General features: G+C 41.1%; 1 protein-coding gene across 1 annotated transcript; it reads left to right on the plus strand.

The window, feature by feature from the left end:
- Positions 1 to 4,899: 4,899 nt before the first annotated feature.
- Positions 4,900 to 21,148, plus strand: LOC122929732 (neuronal acetylcholine receptor subunit alpha-3-like). Its single transcript, XM_044283401.1, has 5 exons — positions 4,900 to 5,073; positions 7,795 to 7,839; positions 11,425 to 11,534; positions 16,989 to 17,994; positions 21,026 to 21,148. The coding sequence occupies exons 1-5, from the start codon at positions 4,909 to 4,911 to the stop codon at positions 21,146 to 21,148; spliced, it is 1,449 nt and encodes a 482-aa protein (XP_044139336.1). The 5' UTR covers positions 4,900 to 4,908.
- Positions 21,149 to 21,431: the final 283 nt, after the last annotated feature.

A 21,431-nucleotide genomic window follows, 5' to 3' on the forward strand; every position in this document is an offset into this window, starting at 1 on the left:
TTTGCCATTGTATGGTGTTTTGGCATGTATTAGTGGCAAAAAAATATATTATTTGCTGTTCAGCGGTGCAGTTATATGTTCTAAAGCTCTTTTTGGTGTGTATTAGTGGCAAATAAAATATTATTTGCCTTCAGCGGTGCAATTATATGTTCTAAAGCCTTTTGTGGTGTGTGTAAGTGGAAAAAAGTAAGGGTCTATTTGCTGTGCAACAGTGCAGTTATATATTCTGAAGCCCTTTTTGCCATGTATTAGTGGCAAAAAATATATATTATTTGCCGTTCAGCGGTGCAGTAATATGTTCTAAAGCCTTTTGTGGCATGTATAAGTGGAAAAAAGTAAGGTCCTATTTGCTATTCAGCGGTGCAGTTATATGTTCTAAAGCTCTTTTTGGCTTGTATTAGTGTCAAAAATATATATATTATTTGCCGTTCAGCGGTGCAGTTATATGTTCTAAAGCCTTTTGTGGCGTGTATAAGTGGAAAAAAGTAAGGGTCTATTTGCTGTTCAACGGTGCAGTTATATGTTCTAAAGCCCTTTTTGCCGTGTATTAGTGGCAAAAGATATATATTATTTGCCGTTCAGCGGTGCAGTTATATGTTCTAAAGCCTATTGTGGCATGTATAAGTGGAAAAAAGTAAGGTCCTATTTGCCATTCGGCGGTGCAGTTATGTGTTCTAAAGCTCTTTTTGGCTTGTATTAGTGTAAAAAATATATATATTATTTGCCGTTCAGCGGTGCAGTTATATGTTCTAAAGCCTATTGTGGCATGTATAAGTGGAAAAAAGTAAGGTCCTATTTGCCATTCGGCGGTGCAGTTATGTGTTCTAAAGCTCTTTTTGGCTTGTATTAGTGTCAAAAAAATATATATTATTTGCCGTTCAGCGGTGCAGTTATATGTTCTAAAGCCTTTTGTGGCGTGTATAAGTGGAAAAAAGTAAGGGTCTATTTGCTGTTCAATGGTGCAGTTATATGTTCTGAAGCCCTTTTTGCCGTGTATTAGTGGCAAAAGATATATATTATTTGCCGTTCAGCGGTGCAGTTATATGTTCTAAAGCCTTTTGTGGCTTATTAGCCGTTGTGTGGTGAAGTGAGAAAATTACAGACTTTTTTGGGGTGTTTTAATTTCCTTTTTATTTATTTATTTGATCTAACAGTATGTCAGTCAGAGACAGAGGACAGTCAGCAGCTATTGGCCAGCCAAGATGTGGAAGAGACATCGCCGCTTCCTCTGGTAGGCGGACAAGTAGTGATGAGGAGAGTGGTGTGGGAGCTGGTGTTGCGAGCGGTCAGGCTCCTGACCCAGAGACAGTTGAGGAGGACATCAGTGTCGTGCAGACAGTACTCGATGATGATGATGATGTAGCTGATTGTACTTGGGAGCCGGGTGAATTATGGGCTTCAAAATCATCGGAAGAACAGGTTCGCAACTTGCCCGTGAGGCAGCGGCGGAGCCAGCAAGTCACTAGAGTGGCTAGGAGTCAGCAGGGTGGCAGCAGTGGTAGTTTGGGAGCCAAACGTGTCTGGGGTAGAGAACCCACTTCGCAGGAGCCTACCTGTCCAGAAAGTAGTGGTGCAGGGTTTCACGGCAGCAGCGGTGGTAGCACTAAGTCAGTGCGGAGCGTTGGGGGTAAAATCACCTACTCGGATGTGTGGCAGTTTTTTGTTAAGCCGTTGGAGGAGGTGAACATGGCCATTTGTAGAATCTGTGGGCAGAAGGTGAAGCGTGGCTAAGCCATGCATCAACATATGCAGCATCACCATACAGTAGGTAGAACCATGGCTCCAATGTGGTGATCCATCCTGCCGCAGCAACCGCTGCATCACCCAGTGGCACGCACCTGATTTCAGGCAGTCAAGGCTCCACCACCTCAGCCGAAGGGAGCTGTCTCTCCTTCCCATCATCTGATGATCCTGATGCTCCTACTCCTCCTCCTCGTCAGTCATTCCGTCAGCAATTAATCACTGAAGCGATTGCCAAGAGACAACAGTATGCATGCACTGATCCAACGGCGCAGAAGCTGAATGTGCTCCTGTCCAAATTGCTGGTGCTGCAGTCCCTCCCTTTCCAAGTGGTGGACTTTTTCAGAGAACTGGTGGCTTGTGCCGAGCCGAGGTGGAGAGTCCCAAGTCGTTATTTATTTGCCAAAAAGGCAGTATCCGCCCTGCACATGTATGTAGAACAGAAGGTTGGCCAGTCCTTCCTTGAGGCTGTCGGTGTCTGCTAAAGTGCACGGCAGCGCCGACGTGTGGAGATATAACTACGGTCAGGGACAATACATGTCTTTTACGGCCCACTGGGTGAATGTGGTTCCTGCACAGGCACACCAGCAACTTGGCCTGGTGACGCTGCTTCTGCCTCCACATTCTCACGCCATTGGTCCTGTGACAATGTCCGCTTCTGCCTCCTCATCCTCCACCGTGTCATCAGTCTCCACTGCAGGGACAATTCAAAGTACCCCTCCAGCATACCACATATGCAGTGCATGGCGGTGTCATGCTGTTCTGCACCTCGTTTGCCTGGGCGAATCGAGTCACACAGGGGAGGAACTGCTCTGTGTCCTTCATCAAGAAATCGAATCCCAGCTTTCTCTGTGTCAACTCAAAATCTGGACCATGGTGACCAACAACGGGAAGAACATGGTGTTGGTGCTTCATCAAGGAGGGCTGAGCCATGCGCCCTGCATGGCACACTGTTCAATCTGGTTGTCAAGCAGTTCCTGAAGTCTTCCACCCTTCTGCAATACATCCTAAAATGTCCAGGAAACTTTGCATGCAGCAACTTCAGTCTAGAGTCGCTGATGAGCAGCTTTCTTTACCCACCTAGTGAAGAAACTACTCACCAGCAGCAGCTAGACCTGGAGCAGAACCTGAACCAGCAGGTGGTGGCATACTTGGGCAGCACCCTGCCACCCCACGTTGAATATCCGCTGCACTACTGGGCAGCCAAACTGGATTTGTGTCCAAATTCGGATCGATTTTTGGGGAAAATTCGGTAAAACGGCCAAATCTATTTTTTTTTTAATTCGCTCATCTCTAGTGACTAAACCGCATTAAAAAAAATTTGCAAATGTGTAGTTTGTGACTTTTTAAGGCCACTTTTCTGGAGCAGTGAGTTGATAACTCTCCCCCTTACTCTGCTAATAATGCATTAATATATGTGTGCCCTTTTGGATGCATGCAAATACTTGCCATAGAAAAGGTCAATAGGAATATGCCCCGTGGGTATTAAACATTATGATGCATTTTACAATAACGCTGTACCCTTGCCAAACTCTTCAGCATTGCCTTTTCACTAATGTAAAAAAAAATGTTTTAATTATAAACTACATAACCACATCAGTCTAAATATATAACCTAGGTTTTAGGGAAATGAATAAGCCTATCATACAGTATAGAATACTGCAGTGTTTCCCAACCAGTGTGCCTCCAGCTGTTGCAAAACTACAACTCCCAGCATGCCCGGACAGCCTTTGGCTGTGCGGGCATGCTGGGAGTTGTAGTTTTGCAACAGCTGGAGGCACACTGGTTGGGAAACACTGGAATACTGGATATACAATATTGACATTATGAATAAACTTACCAATGCAGAATGTTCTTATAGAAATCATGACATTTCATCAACTTATTTTACTTGCAATCAAAGATTATTCAAAAATAACTTTGCCCAAAAGCTCAGTTTATAGACTGTTTGACCCTCATTATAATGGTACCTTTCTTTTCTGTGTCTCTCATCGAGATCATGAAAAAGACACTTTTAAAATGTATGCAAATGAGCTTCTGCAAGTTCCCAGGGGCGGCGTTACTGCCACAAGTGCCCAGGCCCCTCAGCGATGTGCCCAGAAAAACACACCTCTTTCATCCCTCTGGCCCACCTGCTCTATGTGAGCGCTTGTTTCTCCTCCTTCTAGCGATCAGTGGGGGTTTCAGCCCTCCCACTGATCAAAACCTATGATATGTCAGTATGACATATCAGAAGTTTTTTTGAAAGTACAGGGACCTTCTAAGCAATGAGCTGTGCATCTTTTTAATAATAAGTTATTTGTTAGCAGGATGTAACTGAGGCCTAACAGAACCATACTTCCTACCAACCAGGTAACATGAAGCAAGAGCCTTGAGAGAGAAGAGGCATGGTTCCCCGGAGGAGACCTATTATTTACACCAACACCAACCAATAACCAATGATTTTAATAATTGTCATTTCCATCAAAACATTGATTGCATAGATTTAAGACAGTGGTTGGAAGGAACCCCCCATCTGCCTATATGTCCATACTGAGCCTTGCGATCCCTGATGTTTTTCATCTCAATGTCTGTTCCTCTTTATAGCCTTTTTATAGATGAAGGTGTGTCCTTCATGTGTGTCCTGTATATGTGTGGGTACATGCTTGGTGGGTTTTAGCTGTGGCATTGCTGCTTCCGTTCAAGAGACGAGGAAGGGTTTCCTTAAAGACTGGTGGGAAGGATCATTGTTACAAGAGCCAATCACTTGTCTACAAGCTGCAATTACATTTACCACGACCGCCAACTATGGTTATGGTTTTTAGGTGAAACAAACAAACACAGTACATTGGGCAATTGTTGGGAGTGAATGGCCACATGAAAGATTGTTCATAACTTACAATTGTTCACGTGGACGTCCATTTCAGACTTAATGCAACTGGACTAAACCTGCTGGTTCTGGCTCCATCCATTTTGTGGATGCCGAAATTAGCTGGAAAGTGGGGATGCCAAGTGTCAGGTCCTTACCAATCTGATATTGATGATCTATCCTGACAAAGTGTCCTCAATATCTGGAAAACCCTTTTAATATTGTAATGTCATTTAAATACGAAATTGAATCTGCGAAAGCTGCATTATATATACATTAAACAATATATTAAATGTCAGGTTTAGTATGTACTCTTAATAATGATGTCCAATATTTCACTTCTAGAGTGCTTTTGCTTCAATGCAGAACACAAACTCTATAAAACCTTATTTGAAAGCTACAATCCATACATCCGACCAGTGGAGAATGTGTCTGATCCTGTAACTGTACAGTTTGAAGTGTCATTGTCACAGCTTGTTAAAGTGGTAAGACTTGTGATGGTATTGACTGTTGCTAATTTATTATCTATTGTCGTTGAATTATTTCCCATTTTGGCCTTTTTATATAGTTGTGCTGCTGTATACTTTACAGCATAACACATCTGCTGTTAAAAGATTTAACCATTGCCTTGACCATAATAAAAATGATGATCACACATATATCATTATATATTATAGATAATTACTGAAGAGATAATTAGCAGGTATCTGAGATTTATAAGCAATTCAGTACTTCAGAAGACTAACGCTTTACAAGCAGGCTGAGGGACCATTAAAGTGTGAAAACCTACAAAATAATAGGATTTGAGTGGACTTCACCTTTATTTTGTCCCATTGAACAACCTACTATGTGGATTCATAAAAAAAGGCAAAGAAACACATTTATTTGATTGCCAGGCAACTACCAGGTGCATCTGCACTGGCACACATTATGTTCACTGATCAGCAATCACATTTTTACTTAAAGATATTCTGTCACCTCTTTTTACCCAATAGAGAAGCGGACATGCACGGCTAGATCGCCGCTAGCATGTCCACAATATACCGGTCCCATAAAGCTGTGGCCTTTTATTGTGTTTTATAAAATGATTTTATATATATGTAAATGAGTCTGGTAAGGAGCCCGATGGGCTGTACTAACCTTCTTGGAGCCCAGCCACGCCCCCCCTGTGAAGGAGCCCAGCACCGCCTGCGTCCTCCAAATCTCCTCCTTTCTTTACAGTTAGATTGCCGTAATCTCGCGATGTGCAGTTCCTTCCCTGAGGCTGATGCCAGCACAGGAAAGGAACACTATACCGGCACTGCGCATGAGCGAGCTCGAGCATCGCGAGATTACGGCAATCTAACTGTGAAGAAAGTAGGAGATTCGGAGTACGCAGGCGGTGCTAGGCTCCTTCACAGGGGGCGTAGCTGGGCTCCAGAACGGTTAGTACAGCCCCTTGGGCACCTTACCAGGGTCATTTACATATCTATAAAATCCTTTTTTAAACACAATATAAGCACACAGCCCTATGGGACAGGTATATTGCGAACATGCTAGCGGTGATCTAGCCGTGCATGTCGTATCTCTATGGGCTAAAACGAGGTGACAGAATCCCTTTAAAGGAAGGCTCTTACCTCCAAAATTCAAACATACTGCTCTTTAGGGTAAGTGAAACATAACCATACCTTTGTTGTGAAAATTCGGTTCTCTAATCCTGAGAAATGCATTTTATTTTTATGCAGCTGCGGTTTTTGGAAAACACGGGTGGGGACACTTTATTTGGTGCACCATCACTCTGCCCATAATGCCGCTCAGCATTTTCCCCTGAGATTTCAAAGCCGGTAGTGATAATGCACGGAGAAGCCAGGTGCACAGAATGGAGCGGCCTCACCCACTGTGCACCAAAAACATTATTTGTATAAAAATAAAAAGAAGCACTTCTCAGGATTAGATGACCAGATTTTCACAAAAATAGGTATGCTTATATGTCAGGGCACCTATCGGTGCATAGTGGTATGCTTACTTTGGAACTATTTTTTGGAGGTGACAGACACCCTTTCAAGGGATAACTATACACATATATGCTATGTATCAGTAGACCCCAATAACAATTAGTAACTGAGAATAATTTTCAGGAAAATTCAATAAATTAGGTATAAAAAAAAAGGTTTTATTTAAAACCTTTGCATGCCCCCATAGATGCCTTGGCAATATACTATATTTAACCCTTTAATCATGGTCATGTTTATGGCCACCTTACAAAATAAATCAACCAGCATACAAACAGCAGTTCTTACTTTCTTACTCCTAGTGCAATTTGCAGCTTTGTACAGCATTTTTACTACTGTTAACAGCGAGGCTCGGGTTAGTTAGAAATGTATTACAGTTGTGGCCTAATGGCATCAAGAGAACAAAATGTGGCTGCGCAGAATATTGTGTTAATCTAACCAATAATATATTAGACGTTGACATTTATGTTCTGTTTAGTTGGAAATCTGGAACTGTAGCCAAATCAAATTGCCCTGGGAATATTCCCCATGAGTGTTAGTTTCCTCCTGACAGCAGAATCTGTGAGCAGATTCCGCTAATGATTTATGTGCGTTATAAGGCATAAAAAAATCAAATCTCTAAAGAAAGGCCAGGAAAGCAACTGCTTTGCTTGCAGTCATGTAAGAAAGCAGTGCCCTGGGAATAAGCAAATTAAGAGGCACTAACCACTGACATGTAACTAGAGATGAGCAAATCGATTGTAAACAAATCTGATTCAACTCACATTTTATAAAAATTTGAGGTGGATTAAAATCCAAATGTTTGGTGATTTGTTTTGGGCGAATTTTGGAGAGAGAGAGAGAGAGAGAGAGAGAGAGAGAAAAAAAACCTGATTTTTCCAAAAAGTGAGAGACTAGAGACAAAAAAAAAATCCTATGAGTTCTAGGAGACCTTAGAGTGTCATACACAAATTTTTAGGCCAATTAGAGCACTTTGAATTGGGGTATAATCAATTCAGACTCTAATTGAATTGGTCAACTGATTGGGCCGTATGAAATTTTGCTCATCTCTGTATGTAACCATGCCATAATGCATATTTTACAACACAGTGGGGTCTGACAATACCCATGTAAAAGTGATTTCTGATTTGTATAATTTTAATAAGAAATAGTAGGATGTATATAGATATTCTTACTGGACCATTGGTAACTGGCTTTCTGTGTGCATATTTGTAGGACGAAGTTAATCAGATTATGGAAACCAACCTTTGGCTGAAACATGTAAGTATCTATAACAAAGATTATTACATAATGGAGTATCCCACATACACTTTAGATTTCAACACATTGCTGATGTTAACTCACATTTTGCAGAGTACCATTTGACTACCATTATTGGTGGTTGCAGACCACAACAAGCACTCTTGGGATGTGTTATGGCTGAGCTACTGAAAGATAAGATCAGAATGAGATCCAATTTAACAACTAAAGAGATCATTTACTAAGCAAAATGTTTCAGAATTTTGACAGGAATTGTGGTGTAAAACTCTGGAAGACCTCTTGAGTTTTTTAGTCACTTTTTGCATGTTCTTCAACAATTTTGAAAAATGTCTAGAAAAATTGGGTAAGACTAAGATGGGTAAAATGAGTCAAACAAGTTTTTTTTGGGTTAAAATATTGATGTAAAACATAAAGTGGCTAAAGAAAAAGGAAACTGCCTAGTGAGATTGGCCTGATGTGTTATTCCATCTGGGCCACTTTGATACATTTTGCTTCTAGGGGAGAATGGGGGGCAGGCACCATATGGAGGCACACATGGTCAATGTGGCTATGGAATATATGGAGGAGGGTGGTTTGTATGTGCTGCCGGACAGGCTGTTTGCACATGGTTTTACCATATCTATGACCATAGACATCTCTTTTGGCTACCAGACAACATTGTTTGTTCACATTTCTCAAGTACTGTCTTTGTTTTCTCCAAAACACAAAATAATGTTTCTGCTTAACGCTAGAATCAAATCAGCGAAGAAATTCCTTTTTTCTATTCAGAAACGGAAGGCTGGATCTGGCTTATGCCGGACATCAATGGCGCCTGATGGATTTCATGACAATAATGGGAACTGTTGTGTTTTCAGTATGGGCGCAGTGATATTTTGTCCTTTTTTTTTTTTGCTAGAACCTCCGCCGCAGATATAAACCAAGCCTAAAGCTAAAGCTATAAAGAAACTACTTACTGAGCATATAAACGACTAGCATTTGATAATATTTTTACATTAACATGCTCCTACTGTCTTTCATATTAATAGAATGTCCAGTTGTAGCATGTATATTTCCATAGATACACTTTTTGATACATTATGTCTTTCCAAAACAGTATAGTAAATTTGAAGTGCTCATAAAATGGTAGCGCATATCAGAAATATTTTTATTCCTGAATAATGTCAAATGCAATTCAAAATACATGTATCCGAATCTTTATATTTAATAAAAGAAAATGATCTTTCAGCATCTTCCATTTCTGGAATGTGAAGCCAATTTATGAAAGCAGAAAGCTTGCCCGAGACCTCTGATTCTATCCAGTGCTAGGGCTCCCTCTACAGGAGAAAGTCATGAACAGAAATACCTTTTTGCATGTCACAAGCCAAGGGCTCAATTTATACTACAATATTGTACAACCATCTGACTTGTGATAATTATTTTTAAGGGGTGAGCGAATTGCGTTCCGGATTCAAGATCCGAAGTTGATTCGTTCCCTAACTTCGTTTAATGCTGTATGGAGATCTGTCTCCATACAGCATTAAAACGAAGTTGGGAATCAAATTGACTTTGGATCTTGGATCCAAAGCGCGTTTCATTTACCCCTATATATTTTGATTGTGTAGGTTTTCAAGTATGTGAAGGATCGATTTTATAACATTGATAGAAGTGAATATTGGGAAGCCATACATTCCTATACTGATTACTTATTTATATATAGCCTAATCACAATGTTACTTCTTTGACAAAAAAAATTATAATAATGGTGCATTTATGCAAAATTCTGGATGAACTAGTTTTTGGTGGCTACAATTATAGCCATTATCACGAATTAACAGCGATCACTACAGGACATTTCCAACCAGTGGCTAGATGTGATTGACACTGAGTGGAATAATAGGAACACACAGGCCCAGATTTACTAATCCTATAGATGGTGTAACCTTAGACAGGCTGTCTAGACCTGCACCAGATTTATCATAGGGGCTCAGGCCGGATGATGAATGTGGTGCAGGGACAGACACTTTACTCTAATTCTATATCAATCATTGGTTGGCTTACTTTCAGACAAAATGTTAAATCAGAATTGGGTTCAATTTTGTTAACAATATACACCCCCCCCCTCCTTTTGTCATAAGTACTTTTGGATAAGCATTGCCCCATTTTTGAGCAAGTCGAAAAATGTGTAGAAACCCTAGTTGTGCCAAACTGTACCCAAATTGTGCATTAGTAACTCTGGGCTATAGTGTTTCTCCTCGTAGCAACATATTTCCCATCATCTGGATATCAGGGCGATTGCAAGGACACACTTTCTGCTGGGATCGACAGCTGTCTTTTTGTACTAATGGCCTGGAACATAGAAATCTTAATTTGCAAACAATTAACTCTGGTGGCCAAGGCAAACCTGACAAATTCATAGTGAGCCCATAGTGCCAACCTGAGTACCCCATAATAAGAGTGTCAGCTCTGCCAGTGCAGCTACAATACCCCCTGTAATGCAAGGCACCAATGAAACAGACCAGTGAGGGTGAAGTCAAAGGGGTTTATTAACAAAATAAACAAAGTCCAGATAAACCTTACTGGGCAAATATCAGGCAAACCAAAAACAAAGGAAAGCCAGGAGTTGTCCCGATCCGTGCATAAGTCTCTGTGCAACTTGCCAGGTAAACGGATGCGTCGCGGAAAGTCCTGGGTCCTGGGTCCCATTGGAACAGATGGAGTCCCAGCAAACTTTAGTCAGTAGCTAGCAGTACTGACCTGCATCCGGATAAGGAAGGATAACAGTGGGCACTGACCGACCTGGGAGGCCACCTTTTATATGCCTGCTAACAAATCCCAGGGCGCCAAGTGTCCCCTCCCCATAGGTCATGATCCTGCCCTACACCTGTGTACAAGGCTTTTGTCGGCCTTTAGTCAATAAGACCAATGCCGGCCCCCTAATCTGCTTTGAACTTGCGGCCAGGTGCTATTCCCTTTGTTTATCGGAGAAGCGCATAAGAAGCGCGTACACGTGACCACGTATACCCTTGCGAACCCGTTTTCGAACGTAAATGCGGATGCACGACAGGCTCTGCGAGAGTGCGCGAGCGCTTCGACATGGACACCGGAATGGAATCCGCAACAGGCACCGGAGACAGGCTCGGCCGCAGCGCACTGCCACTAGGCCGGACAAGCTGTCCCTGAAAGCCATGCAGTCTTCCCCTCCGGCGCACATGCGAACGCAACCCCGCATCAGTTCGCAAAGGGGTGGGAGCTGGTGTATCATTGGAGACACACGTAACCTGTCCCGCAGCTCCACGAGGACCCTTTTTGGTCACACCGGAGTGCGAGACAGGTGAGGATCTTACACCCCCATAGAAGTGCCAGCCATGGCTGTAGCAAAGTATGGGCGCTAGGTGGCTGCCTCTCCTGCCTACCTTGAGTTCTGCCTATAGAAAAAGGCTTCCCTGCTTTCACACGACTGGATCCAATCCCAATTTTCACACCACAAAACCGTATTCCAAAGTTATAAATGAACCCTTAATCTAATAGAACGCTTATCCAAAGGAAATGAAGTAAATTCCCTTTTTTTCAACCAAATGACCTAACAGTTTTTCATATTTTTCACAGATATGGAACGATTACAAGCTGAAATGGGATCCAAAACAGTACGGAGAAATTGAATTTATTCGAGTTCCTTCTGCACAGCTCTGGAAACCAGACATAGTTCTCTATAACAAGTAATTACTCTCCATCCTTATACATTATACTTGAGTGGTTTCAATTAGATTTATTTATTGAAAACCAGATCATGCACAGTAATGAAGAAAGGATGGGAAATGTATTTCTTGATAGCTGTAAAGATGTAATACAATATTTATGTAGTGCCTATCTATGCTAGGAATCAAAGCTCATAAAGTGCATATGTCATCAATTAGTGCAACATATGTTATAGTCTTCTGAATGATGTCCTATTAGAAAGCTACCCCACCCCAAACTGTACTACAATGTCCTACCTCTGGCAATTTTGTGACAGGTCATGACAGTGTCTTCTTGCACTAACGTTAATAAATGCCAAAAACTACACATACAGTTAGGTCCATATATGTTGGGACAGAGACAACATTTTTCTAATTTTTGTTCTTTACATTACCATAATGGATTTTGAACAAAACTATTCAGATGCAGTTGAAGTTCAGACTTTCAGCTTTAATTCGGTGGTTTGAACAAAATGATTGCATAAAAATGTGAGGAACTAAAGCAGGGATGTCAAACTCGTGGCCCTCCAGCTGTTGCAAAACTACAACTCCCATCATGCCTGGGCATACTACAGCTATCAGGGAATGATGGGAGTTGTAGTTTTGCAACATCTGGAGGGCCATGAGTTTGACATCCATGAACTAAAGCATTTTTTAAACTCAATCCCTTCATTTCGGGGGCTCAAAAGTAATTGGACAAATTAAATGATTGTAAATAAAATATTAATTTCTAATACTTGGTTGAAACCCCTTTGTTGGCAATGACTGCCTGAAGTCTTGAACTCATGGACATCACCAGACGCAGTGTTTAAAGGGAACCTGTCACCAGTTTTATGGTGTCCTAACTAAGGGCAACATAAATAAGTGACTGATTCTCTTAGCAAAATGCTGGGTCACTTTCTTTAATTGACCAAGTCAATCTGCCAACATCTTGTATTGAAAAGCTCCAGCTCCTAATGATGAGTCCTGAATATTCATGAGCTCCTGACTCTCCCCGCCTACCTGCTGCTGATTGACAGTTTTTTTCCATATGAATCAGCAGCAGGTGGGCAGGGGAGTGGCTATAGCTCTGAATTAAATATACGCTGGACTCCAGATATAAACACATGGATAAACTTAACCGATAAGGTAAAGAACTATGAGAAAATTATATATAAACGGAGGGAAACTGAGTACCAGTGGAGTAGGATATGGGATGGTTGGAGGGTTGATTAGCTGAGGTCAGGTTGTTTCATATTTAGGGCTCCTACTTTGACGCACCACAAACTGGGGGGGAGGGAGGGGAGGGGTTTCTAAATGCTATGAAAAGACGAGTTGAATATATTTATGTTTATATATAACTAGTTGGGTCACTAAGAATTGAGAGATTGTAAAAATCTTATTTATTGTAAATGTTTTGTATTTTGCCCAATAAATTTTTTGAAAGCAAAAAAAAAAAAAAAAAATATACACGGGACTCACTGACATCACGCTGGACTCAAATAAGCTCATTAGCATGCGGCATCTTTGTGTGTATATTATGAGGTAATCATCTGTCACACCAGTAAGTGAATACATCTAAGGCACTTTTTAGTAGTTAATGATTGTATATAATTAGTTAGATTATAATCAAATATCCACATGACAGGTTCCCTTTAATGCTCTGCCAGGCCTTTACTGCAGTGGTTTTCAGTTGCTGTTTGTTTCTGGGCCTTTCTGTCTGAAGTTTAGTCTTTAACAAGTGAAATGCATGCTCTATTAGGTTCAGATCAGGTGATTGACTTTGCCATTCAAGAATATTTCACTTCTTTGCTATATAAACTCCTGGGTTTATGTTTTGGGTCATTGTCCATCTGTATTATGAGACGCCGACCAATCAGTTTGGCTGCATTTGGCTGGATTTGAGCACACAGTATGTCTCTGAAAACCCCAGAATTCATCCGGCTGCTTCTGTCCTGTGTCAGATAATCAATAAACACTAGGGACCCAGTGCCACTGGCAGCCATGCATGCCCAAGCCATCACACTGCCTCAGCCGTGCTTTACAGATGATGTGGTATGCTTTGGATCATGAGCTGTACCATGCCTTCACCATACCTTTCTCTTTCCATCATTCTGGTAGACGTTGATCTTGGTTTCATCTGTCCAAAGAATGTTCTTCCAGAAGTGTGCTGGATTTTTTTTTTTTTTTTTTTTTTTTTAGCAAAGTCCAATCTAGCCTTCTTATGCTTGAGGCTTATGAGTGGCTTGCACTGTGCAGTGAACCCGCTGCATTTACTTTCATGCAGTTTTCTCTTTATGGTAGATTTGGATATTGATACACCTATATCCTGGAGAGTGTTTCACTTGGTTGGCTGTTGTGAAGTGGTTTCTCTTCCCCATGGTAATTATTCTGTGATCATCCACCACTGTTGTCTTCAATGGGCATCCAGGTCTTTTTGCATTGTTGAAGTCACCAGTGCTTTCTTTCTTTCTCAGGATGTACCAAACTGTAGATTTTGCCACTCCTAATAGTGTTTCACCTGTATGGAGAGCTCCTTTGACCGCATGTTTGCTTCTCAGCAAAAACTTCAAAATGCAAGCACGAAACCTCAAATCAACTCCAGGCTTTTTCTGTGCTTAACTAAGAACGAAATAAAGAAAGAATTGCCCACACCTGCCCATGAAACAACCTTTGAGTCAATTGTCCAATTACTTTTGGTTCCTTTAAAAACAGGATGCCACATGTAAAGGAGCTGAAACTCCTAAGCCCTTCATCCAATTTTGATGAAAGCTAAACGTCTAGACTTTATGTCTATGTCCATTATATAACTATAACTTGAATATGTTTTAGTAAACAGGTAATAAAAACAAAATTTGTGTCAGTGTCCAAATATATATGGACCTAACTGTATATGGGGTTATTTATCAAACTGGAGTAAAGTACGACTGGCTTAGTTGCCCATAAGACCCAATCAATCAGATTCCACCTTTAATTTTTCACAGCTCCTTTGGAAAATTAAAGGATGAATCTGATTGGTTGCTATTTATCCAGTTCTACTTTACACCAGTTTGATAAATGACCCCCATAGTTTAAATATATTACTATATGGTTCACGTGTATTCTTTGTTACAATAACTCAACCAATGTAATATTTTTTCTCTTATTATCCAGATTGACTTTGTGATTCATAGTAATGTTTTGGCACACTGGCTATGAATCACTGAACTGGGGAAAAAAATCACTAACAGATGGGGATACATATTATTCATTCTCATTAACATTTATTCTGTAAATTGATATATACTATATTAAAAAGGGAATACAAATATGTGTTTTATCTCATATCGCATTGACTAACATATAATCTGGTCACGCCATTAGCATCATCAGATTGCATTATACCAGGGAATTGCAATTAAGACAGTACTTTATAATCCTGTTCTATGAGTGGGAACTAAAAAACGTATATTTTTTATGGTTTTCAACAGAAAATGGCATCTCTTCTTCAGACACCAAAGCCAGACTTTAAAGAGGTTGCGCAGTGTCAGGATATGAATGACCTATCTTTAGGACAGGTCATAAATATCAGATTGATGGGGGTCTGACTCCTGGCATCGCCGCTGATCAGCTGTTTGTAGATGGCCTGGCAGGCCTGCGATGTATCAGCAGGGAGGGAGGAGGGACTGGAGGCCGGCAACTGATGTTGCGATACTGATGTTGCGATCGCGGGTGCAGTCACTGTACTCTGTTACACCGGGCCCCGCACACAGCAGTCTTCAAATGCAAAGTGTAGTCATTTAATCTTTAACCTCTTGGTTTGCTTTGTTAAAGTAGTGCAATCCTCTGTGGTAGTACTCAGCATCAAACTACCGTAGCAGGCTGGCCGGCAGTGTAACATCACTCACTCCGTCACGCGCCTGCTCAGCCTGCTTTATTAATAAAGTGGGAGGAGCAGGCTCGAGACGGAGTGAATGACGTTACGCTGCCGGCAGGCCTGCTACGGCAGTTTGATAGTGAGTACTACTACAGACCATTACTCTACTTTAACAAAGCTAACCGAGAGGTTAAGGATAACATGACTACAGTTTAGATATGAAGAGTGCTGTGAGCGGCGCCAGGTGTATTGGGGGTCACTATTTACACAGGGACACTGTTATGTTGGGATCTGTGGATGACACATATATAGCATAAGATGATATATATGTGTCATTCATAGATCTCCCCCATAACAGTGTCCTCAACAGATCCTCCCCATAACAGTGTCATCAACAGATCCTCCATAACAGTGTCATCCACAGATGCCCCTTTACAGTGTCATCCACAGATCCCCCATAACAGTGCGTCATCCACAGATCCCCCATAACAGTGCGTCATCCACAGATCCCCCATAACAGTGCGTCATCCACAGATCCCCCATAACAGTGTCACCCACAGATCCCCATAACAGTGTCATCCACAGATCCCCCATAACAGTGTCATCCACAGATGCCCGCATAACAGTGCGTCATCCACAGATCCCCATAACAGTGTCATTAACCGATCCCCCATATCAGTGTGTCATCCACAGATCCCCTCCATAACAGATCTCCCATAATAGTGTCATCCACAGACCACCATTAGTTCAAAGCCCACCAAAAAAAAAAAAAATCGTATTTTCCTCCTCAAAAACCTAGGTGCATCTTATCATCAGGTGCGTCTTATAAAGTGAAAAATGCAGTAGTTTGCAAACAGTTAACTCTGGTGGCCAAGGCAAACCTGACAATTAGTGCTCCTTTATAGTGAGCCCATATTGAGTGACAGCCATGGCAGTAACAATATATGAGCGCTAGGTGGCTGCCTCTCCTGCCTACCTTTAGTTTAGCCTATAGAAAAAGGCTATCTTGCTTTCCCTACCGCGTTGACTACCATATAATCTGGTCAGGCCATTAGACTCATCAGATTATATTATATTATATCTGATTATTATATCTGATAGTATATCTGACTATATTATATATTAGAATACATTATAATCCTGTTCTTCTCTTCTTCAGACACCAAAGCCAGATTTTAAAGGGGTTGTGCAGTGTCAGGACATTAATGACCTTTCCTCAGAATAGGTCATTAATGTCGGATCGATGTGGTTCTGACACTCGGCACCCCGCTGATCAGCTGTTTGTAGGGGGTCATAGCGCTTGTGTGAGCGCCGAGTCCTCTTCAATATTTTCTTGCACAGTGTCTAGACTATAGAGCAGGCATCCTCAAACTGCGGCCCTCCAGCTGTTGTAAAACTACAACTCCCACAATGCCCTGCTGTAGGCTGATACCTGTAGGCTGTTCGGGCATGCTGGGAGTTGTAGTTTTGCAACAGCTGGAGGGCCGCAGTTTGAGGATGCCTGCTATAGAGATTCGATAGTATATATATAGGACGTATAGCGAGACATATATAAATATCTGTAACTTATGTCCATTGATTGAAACGTTTTATGGTTTCAGTGCAGATGGAATCTTTCAGGTGGATGATAAAGCAAAGGCAATATTAAAACACACAGGAGAAATAATGTGGATCCCACCAGCTATATTCAAGAGCTCCTGCTGGATAGATGTAACATTCTTTCCATTTGACTATCAGAACTGTACCATGAAGTTTGGCACCTGGACATATGATAAAGCAAATATTGATCTGGTTATGATTGGCACGGAGATGAACCTGAAAGAATTCTGGGAGAGCGGTGAGTGGGTCATTATCAGTGCCTCTGGATACAAGCATGAGATAAAATACAACTGCTGTACAGAAATCTACCAGGATATTACCTATTCTTTATACATCAGGCGTCTACCATTGTTCTACACCATTTACATCATCACCCCTTGTCTCCTAATTTCCTGCTTAACGATCTTGGTTTTCTACTTACCATCAGATTGTGGGGAAAAGGTCCAGTTGTGCATGTCTGTCCTTTTATCACTAACTGTATTTCTTTTGGTTATTACTGAAATTATTCCTTCAACCTCCTTGGTGATTCCCCTGATCGGTGAATATTTACTTTTTACAATGATATTTGTAACTCTTTCTATTGTTATAACTGTATTTGTGCTGAATGTGCACTACAGAACTCCTAAAACGCACACAATGCCCCAATGGGTAAAGAAAATCTTTCTGGAGAAACTGCCCAAAATAATGTTCATGACCAGACCATCGAAAGAAGATGCAACTGCAGTAAAATCTAATTTCATTGGTGACGGCTTCAACATAAGTAGCATCAGCAGTTCTGAGATTAGAAGCTGTCATGACCAGTTCTTCTGCCAGGACAACTCTTGTCCTTGTGGACAAATGAAAAGATTATATACATCCGAAATTGCATGCAACCTTACCCGTGGCTCCAGCCTGGAATCAGTCGACAATCCTCTTTCAAATTCAATATTATCATCAGAGATAAAAGATGCCATTGAAAATGTACATTTTATTGCAGAGAACATGAGGATACAAAATGAATCCAAAGAGGTAAGAGAGTTGTTTTCATATATACACAATGTATACTGACTCTACAGATTTGCATTCTTATAGGAACAGACTACACCTTGACATATAGGTAGGCCTGCCTTGTGAATAAAAGAGCATTTACAAGCATCAACTGAGCAGGCAATTATCGGGAAGGAACTGTTCTGTCCCAATAACTGCCTGCTGGTCTGGGAGGTAAAAAGGTGCATTTACATGCAGCGATAACCTTCACTGTATGAGGACAAGTGATGGCTACACACCACGATCTGCTGCCCAGAAATGAAAAGTTAGGTGCTCTATCAAATGATGATTTCACCCGATAAATAAGCATTTTGCTCCTTTTTTGGTTGATCTGTGGCACCTTTATAAAGACCAATGATCAAGAACGAGTGTTCATACTAAGGTTCTGTCTTGATAATCTACACAACAATTGGGCTATGGAACTCTGCCTCTAGATATAAAAGGACAGAACTATAGCTCTTCCAGTGCATATCTGAACCATTTCTCTATCCAAGCCCAATTGGTGAAGTTTAGGCAGATTTACATGGGGTAACTGTTGGGCCAATTATCAGGAACAAATGTTAGTACCAACACTTGTTCCCGATAATCTGCCCATGTAAAGGTGCCGCAGATCACCCGATGAACGAGGAAAATGCTTATTCATCAGAGGGTTGATATAATCTTTCATGAGGACATCTAAGTCATCTTTTCGGGACAGCATATTGTGCTGTGTAAAAAGTGATCTTCTTCCAGAAACAATGAATCTGTATGAGGATGAGGGCTGGCAGAAGTGATTGCTCATCCTCATACAAGGGAGGTGATCACCAAATGTACTGTAAATGAGCTCTTACATCCTCTAAACGGTTCCTTTCTGATAAAAATCTGCTCAGATGATGAGTGTATATGCACAGTAAATGAATAAAAAATTTAAATAAAGATTCAGTCACTGCATTGCTATTACAGTGGGCAACTGTTGTAAAGTCCAAGTCCAACAACCCTACTAGTTAAGTGACATTCAGCATATTACCAGCTCACTGCTCACCTACTAGAATCACCATGTGCATAGAAGTGTTGGAAGAGCAGGGTTAACAGAAGTAACCCATAGAGAAAAATCAATGGAAAGCCTGGGAAACAATATCTTCTGCATTTTATCCATTTTAAAATGCATTCACAAATGCATTAATCATAACCCATTATATGATGGGAAATGATGCAATTTAAAAGCTCTTGAGAATCAGTTATGTGATCTCTTTATGTTATATGCAATAAGACAGCTGGACATTAACAATTAAGCAAACATGATACAAAATTCGATTTTAATACACCTGTCCTGTAATGATACATTTCCCTATATACACCGTCCTGCACAAAAAAGCCTGCTCTAGTTTTCAAACACTCTATAATTGTAACTCTTTAACCAGTTCTCTATAATATTTTTATGTCACACTTTATGCCTCCATACGGCATTTTAACATAATTTTTTTCTTATTGCTGATTTCTCCTGTAACTGGGCCTGACACATTAGCCCCATTTACAGGGTTGATACAGCCCCCTGTGGTTGCAACAAGGCTGTTGAGCTCTACTGCATAACTGATCTGGGTCTGCTAAGACCCAGCAACTCATGCAGCTACCTGGCCCCCAGTGATTACATGATTGTAGCAGAAGGTGGCATTACCACTTTTCATCTGTAAACACAGCACTCATTGAGTGTGGTTTACACAGCAATAGAGAAGGTAGGATGGTAAAAAAAAAAATCTCTTCTTCATAAGGAGCCTGGCTGTCAGAGATTTCCCACTCCTGCAGCTGTATGATCTTCGTGCAACTGCTAACTATGCAAGGATGTTCAGAAAGACCTTGCAGAGTTAGACCTCTTGTACACGACCGAATGTATTTTGCAGTCTGCAAAAAACGGATCCGCAAAAAATACGGATGACGTCTGTGTGCGTTCCGTATTTTACGGAACGGAACAGCTGGCCCCTAATAGAACAGTACTATCCTTGTCCGTAATGCGGACAATAATAGGAACATGTTCTATTTTTTCAGAACGGAAATACGGACATACGGAAACGGAATGCACACGGAGTACCTTCCGTTTTTTTTGCGGACCCATTGAAATGAATGGTTCCATATACATTCCGGCAAAAAAAAAAAAAGAACGGCACGGAAAGAAAATACGTTCCTGTGTAAGAGGCCAGAGGTTTTTCCCCGTGTTCAATGCTAATGACCTGTCCTCAGGATAGGTCATCAGTATCTCACTGGTGGGGGTCTGACGCTCAGCACCCCTGCTGATAAGCTATTTGAGCACCATGGCCTCGTAGCAGCTTACCAAGAACAGCATCATCCCCTGGATAGCAGCTGTGCTTGCTATTGCATCTCACCTCCATTCATTTGAGTAGGAATGAGCTGCATCTAAGCCATGTAACTAATGAACGTGACATCACTGTGCAGGTAAAGGCTGTGGCACTTATGGAGTGCAGCGGCCTCTTCAAACAGCTTTACCTCAGACAGCCATGTTAGTGAAAAACTAAAAACGTTACAGTAGTAATGCACAGAGGCAAAAAACAAAAAAAAATTCTTTTCATTAAGACTAGAGATGAGCGAATTTCATATTTTTTAATTTGTTCACGCTTTGTTTGTTGGTAAAAGCAGAATTGCATTATGCATTATGGATTCCGTTACCACAGACCATAACGCAATTCTATGACGGAATGCATAACGGAATGCGTTTAGAGGCATTCCGTTATTCATTCGGTCATAATAGAAGTCTATGGCCTGCCAAACGAATCATAGAATTGCGTTATGCTCTGTGCTAACGAATCCAAAACGCAATTCTGCTTTTACCACCAAATGAAGCGTGAACGAATTTCATAACATGAAATTCGCTCATCTCTAATTAAGACCTTTTTAGGCCTGGTCATTCAAATTGCTTGGGATAACAAGAGAATATACACAATATAGTTGGCCAAAAGTTTACATTAAACAAGTGTGCATTGTAAAAAAGTAATACTGATCATAATTTTCTCCTTATCTTCAGATCCAAAATGACTGGAAATATGTTGCCATGGTAATTGATCGCTTCTTCCTCTGGGTATTTGTAATGGTTTGCATCCTGGGCACTGTTGGACTATTTTTGCCACCATTGGTGTTACGTGACTAAAGAAGTATTAAATGGGTTTTCTAGGGCTACAGTATTGATGCTATATCCTTTGAATAGGCCATTAGTATCAGATTAGTGCAGGTACGACTCTTGGTACTCAAGTGAATGGGACAAAGCTGCAATACCCGCATAGCCACTACTAAGTGCATTACAAAGCAATGTAAAAAAAGAAGAGGCCAGAAAACCCCCCTTAAAAACATGAAGAATATTCTTTAAGTTAGATGCCTTTAATTGTGCACACAGTAAATGTGCATAAATAAGAGGTTACTGCATGGACACAGAA

Source organism: Bufo gargarizans, chromosome 2 (assembly GCF_014858855.1).
Source record: "Bufo gargarizans isolate SCDJY-AF-19 chromosome 2, ASM1485885v1, whole genome shotgun sequence".
NCBI classification, from domain to species: domain Eukaryota; kingdom Metazoa; phylum Chordata; class Amphibia; order Anura; family Bufonidae; genus Bufo; species Bufo gargarizans.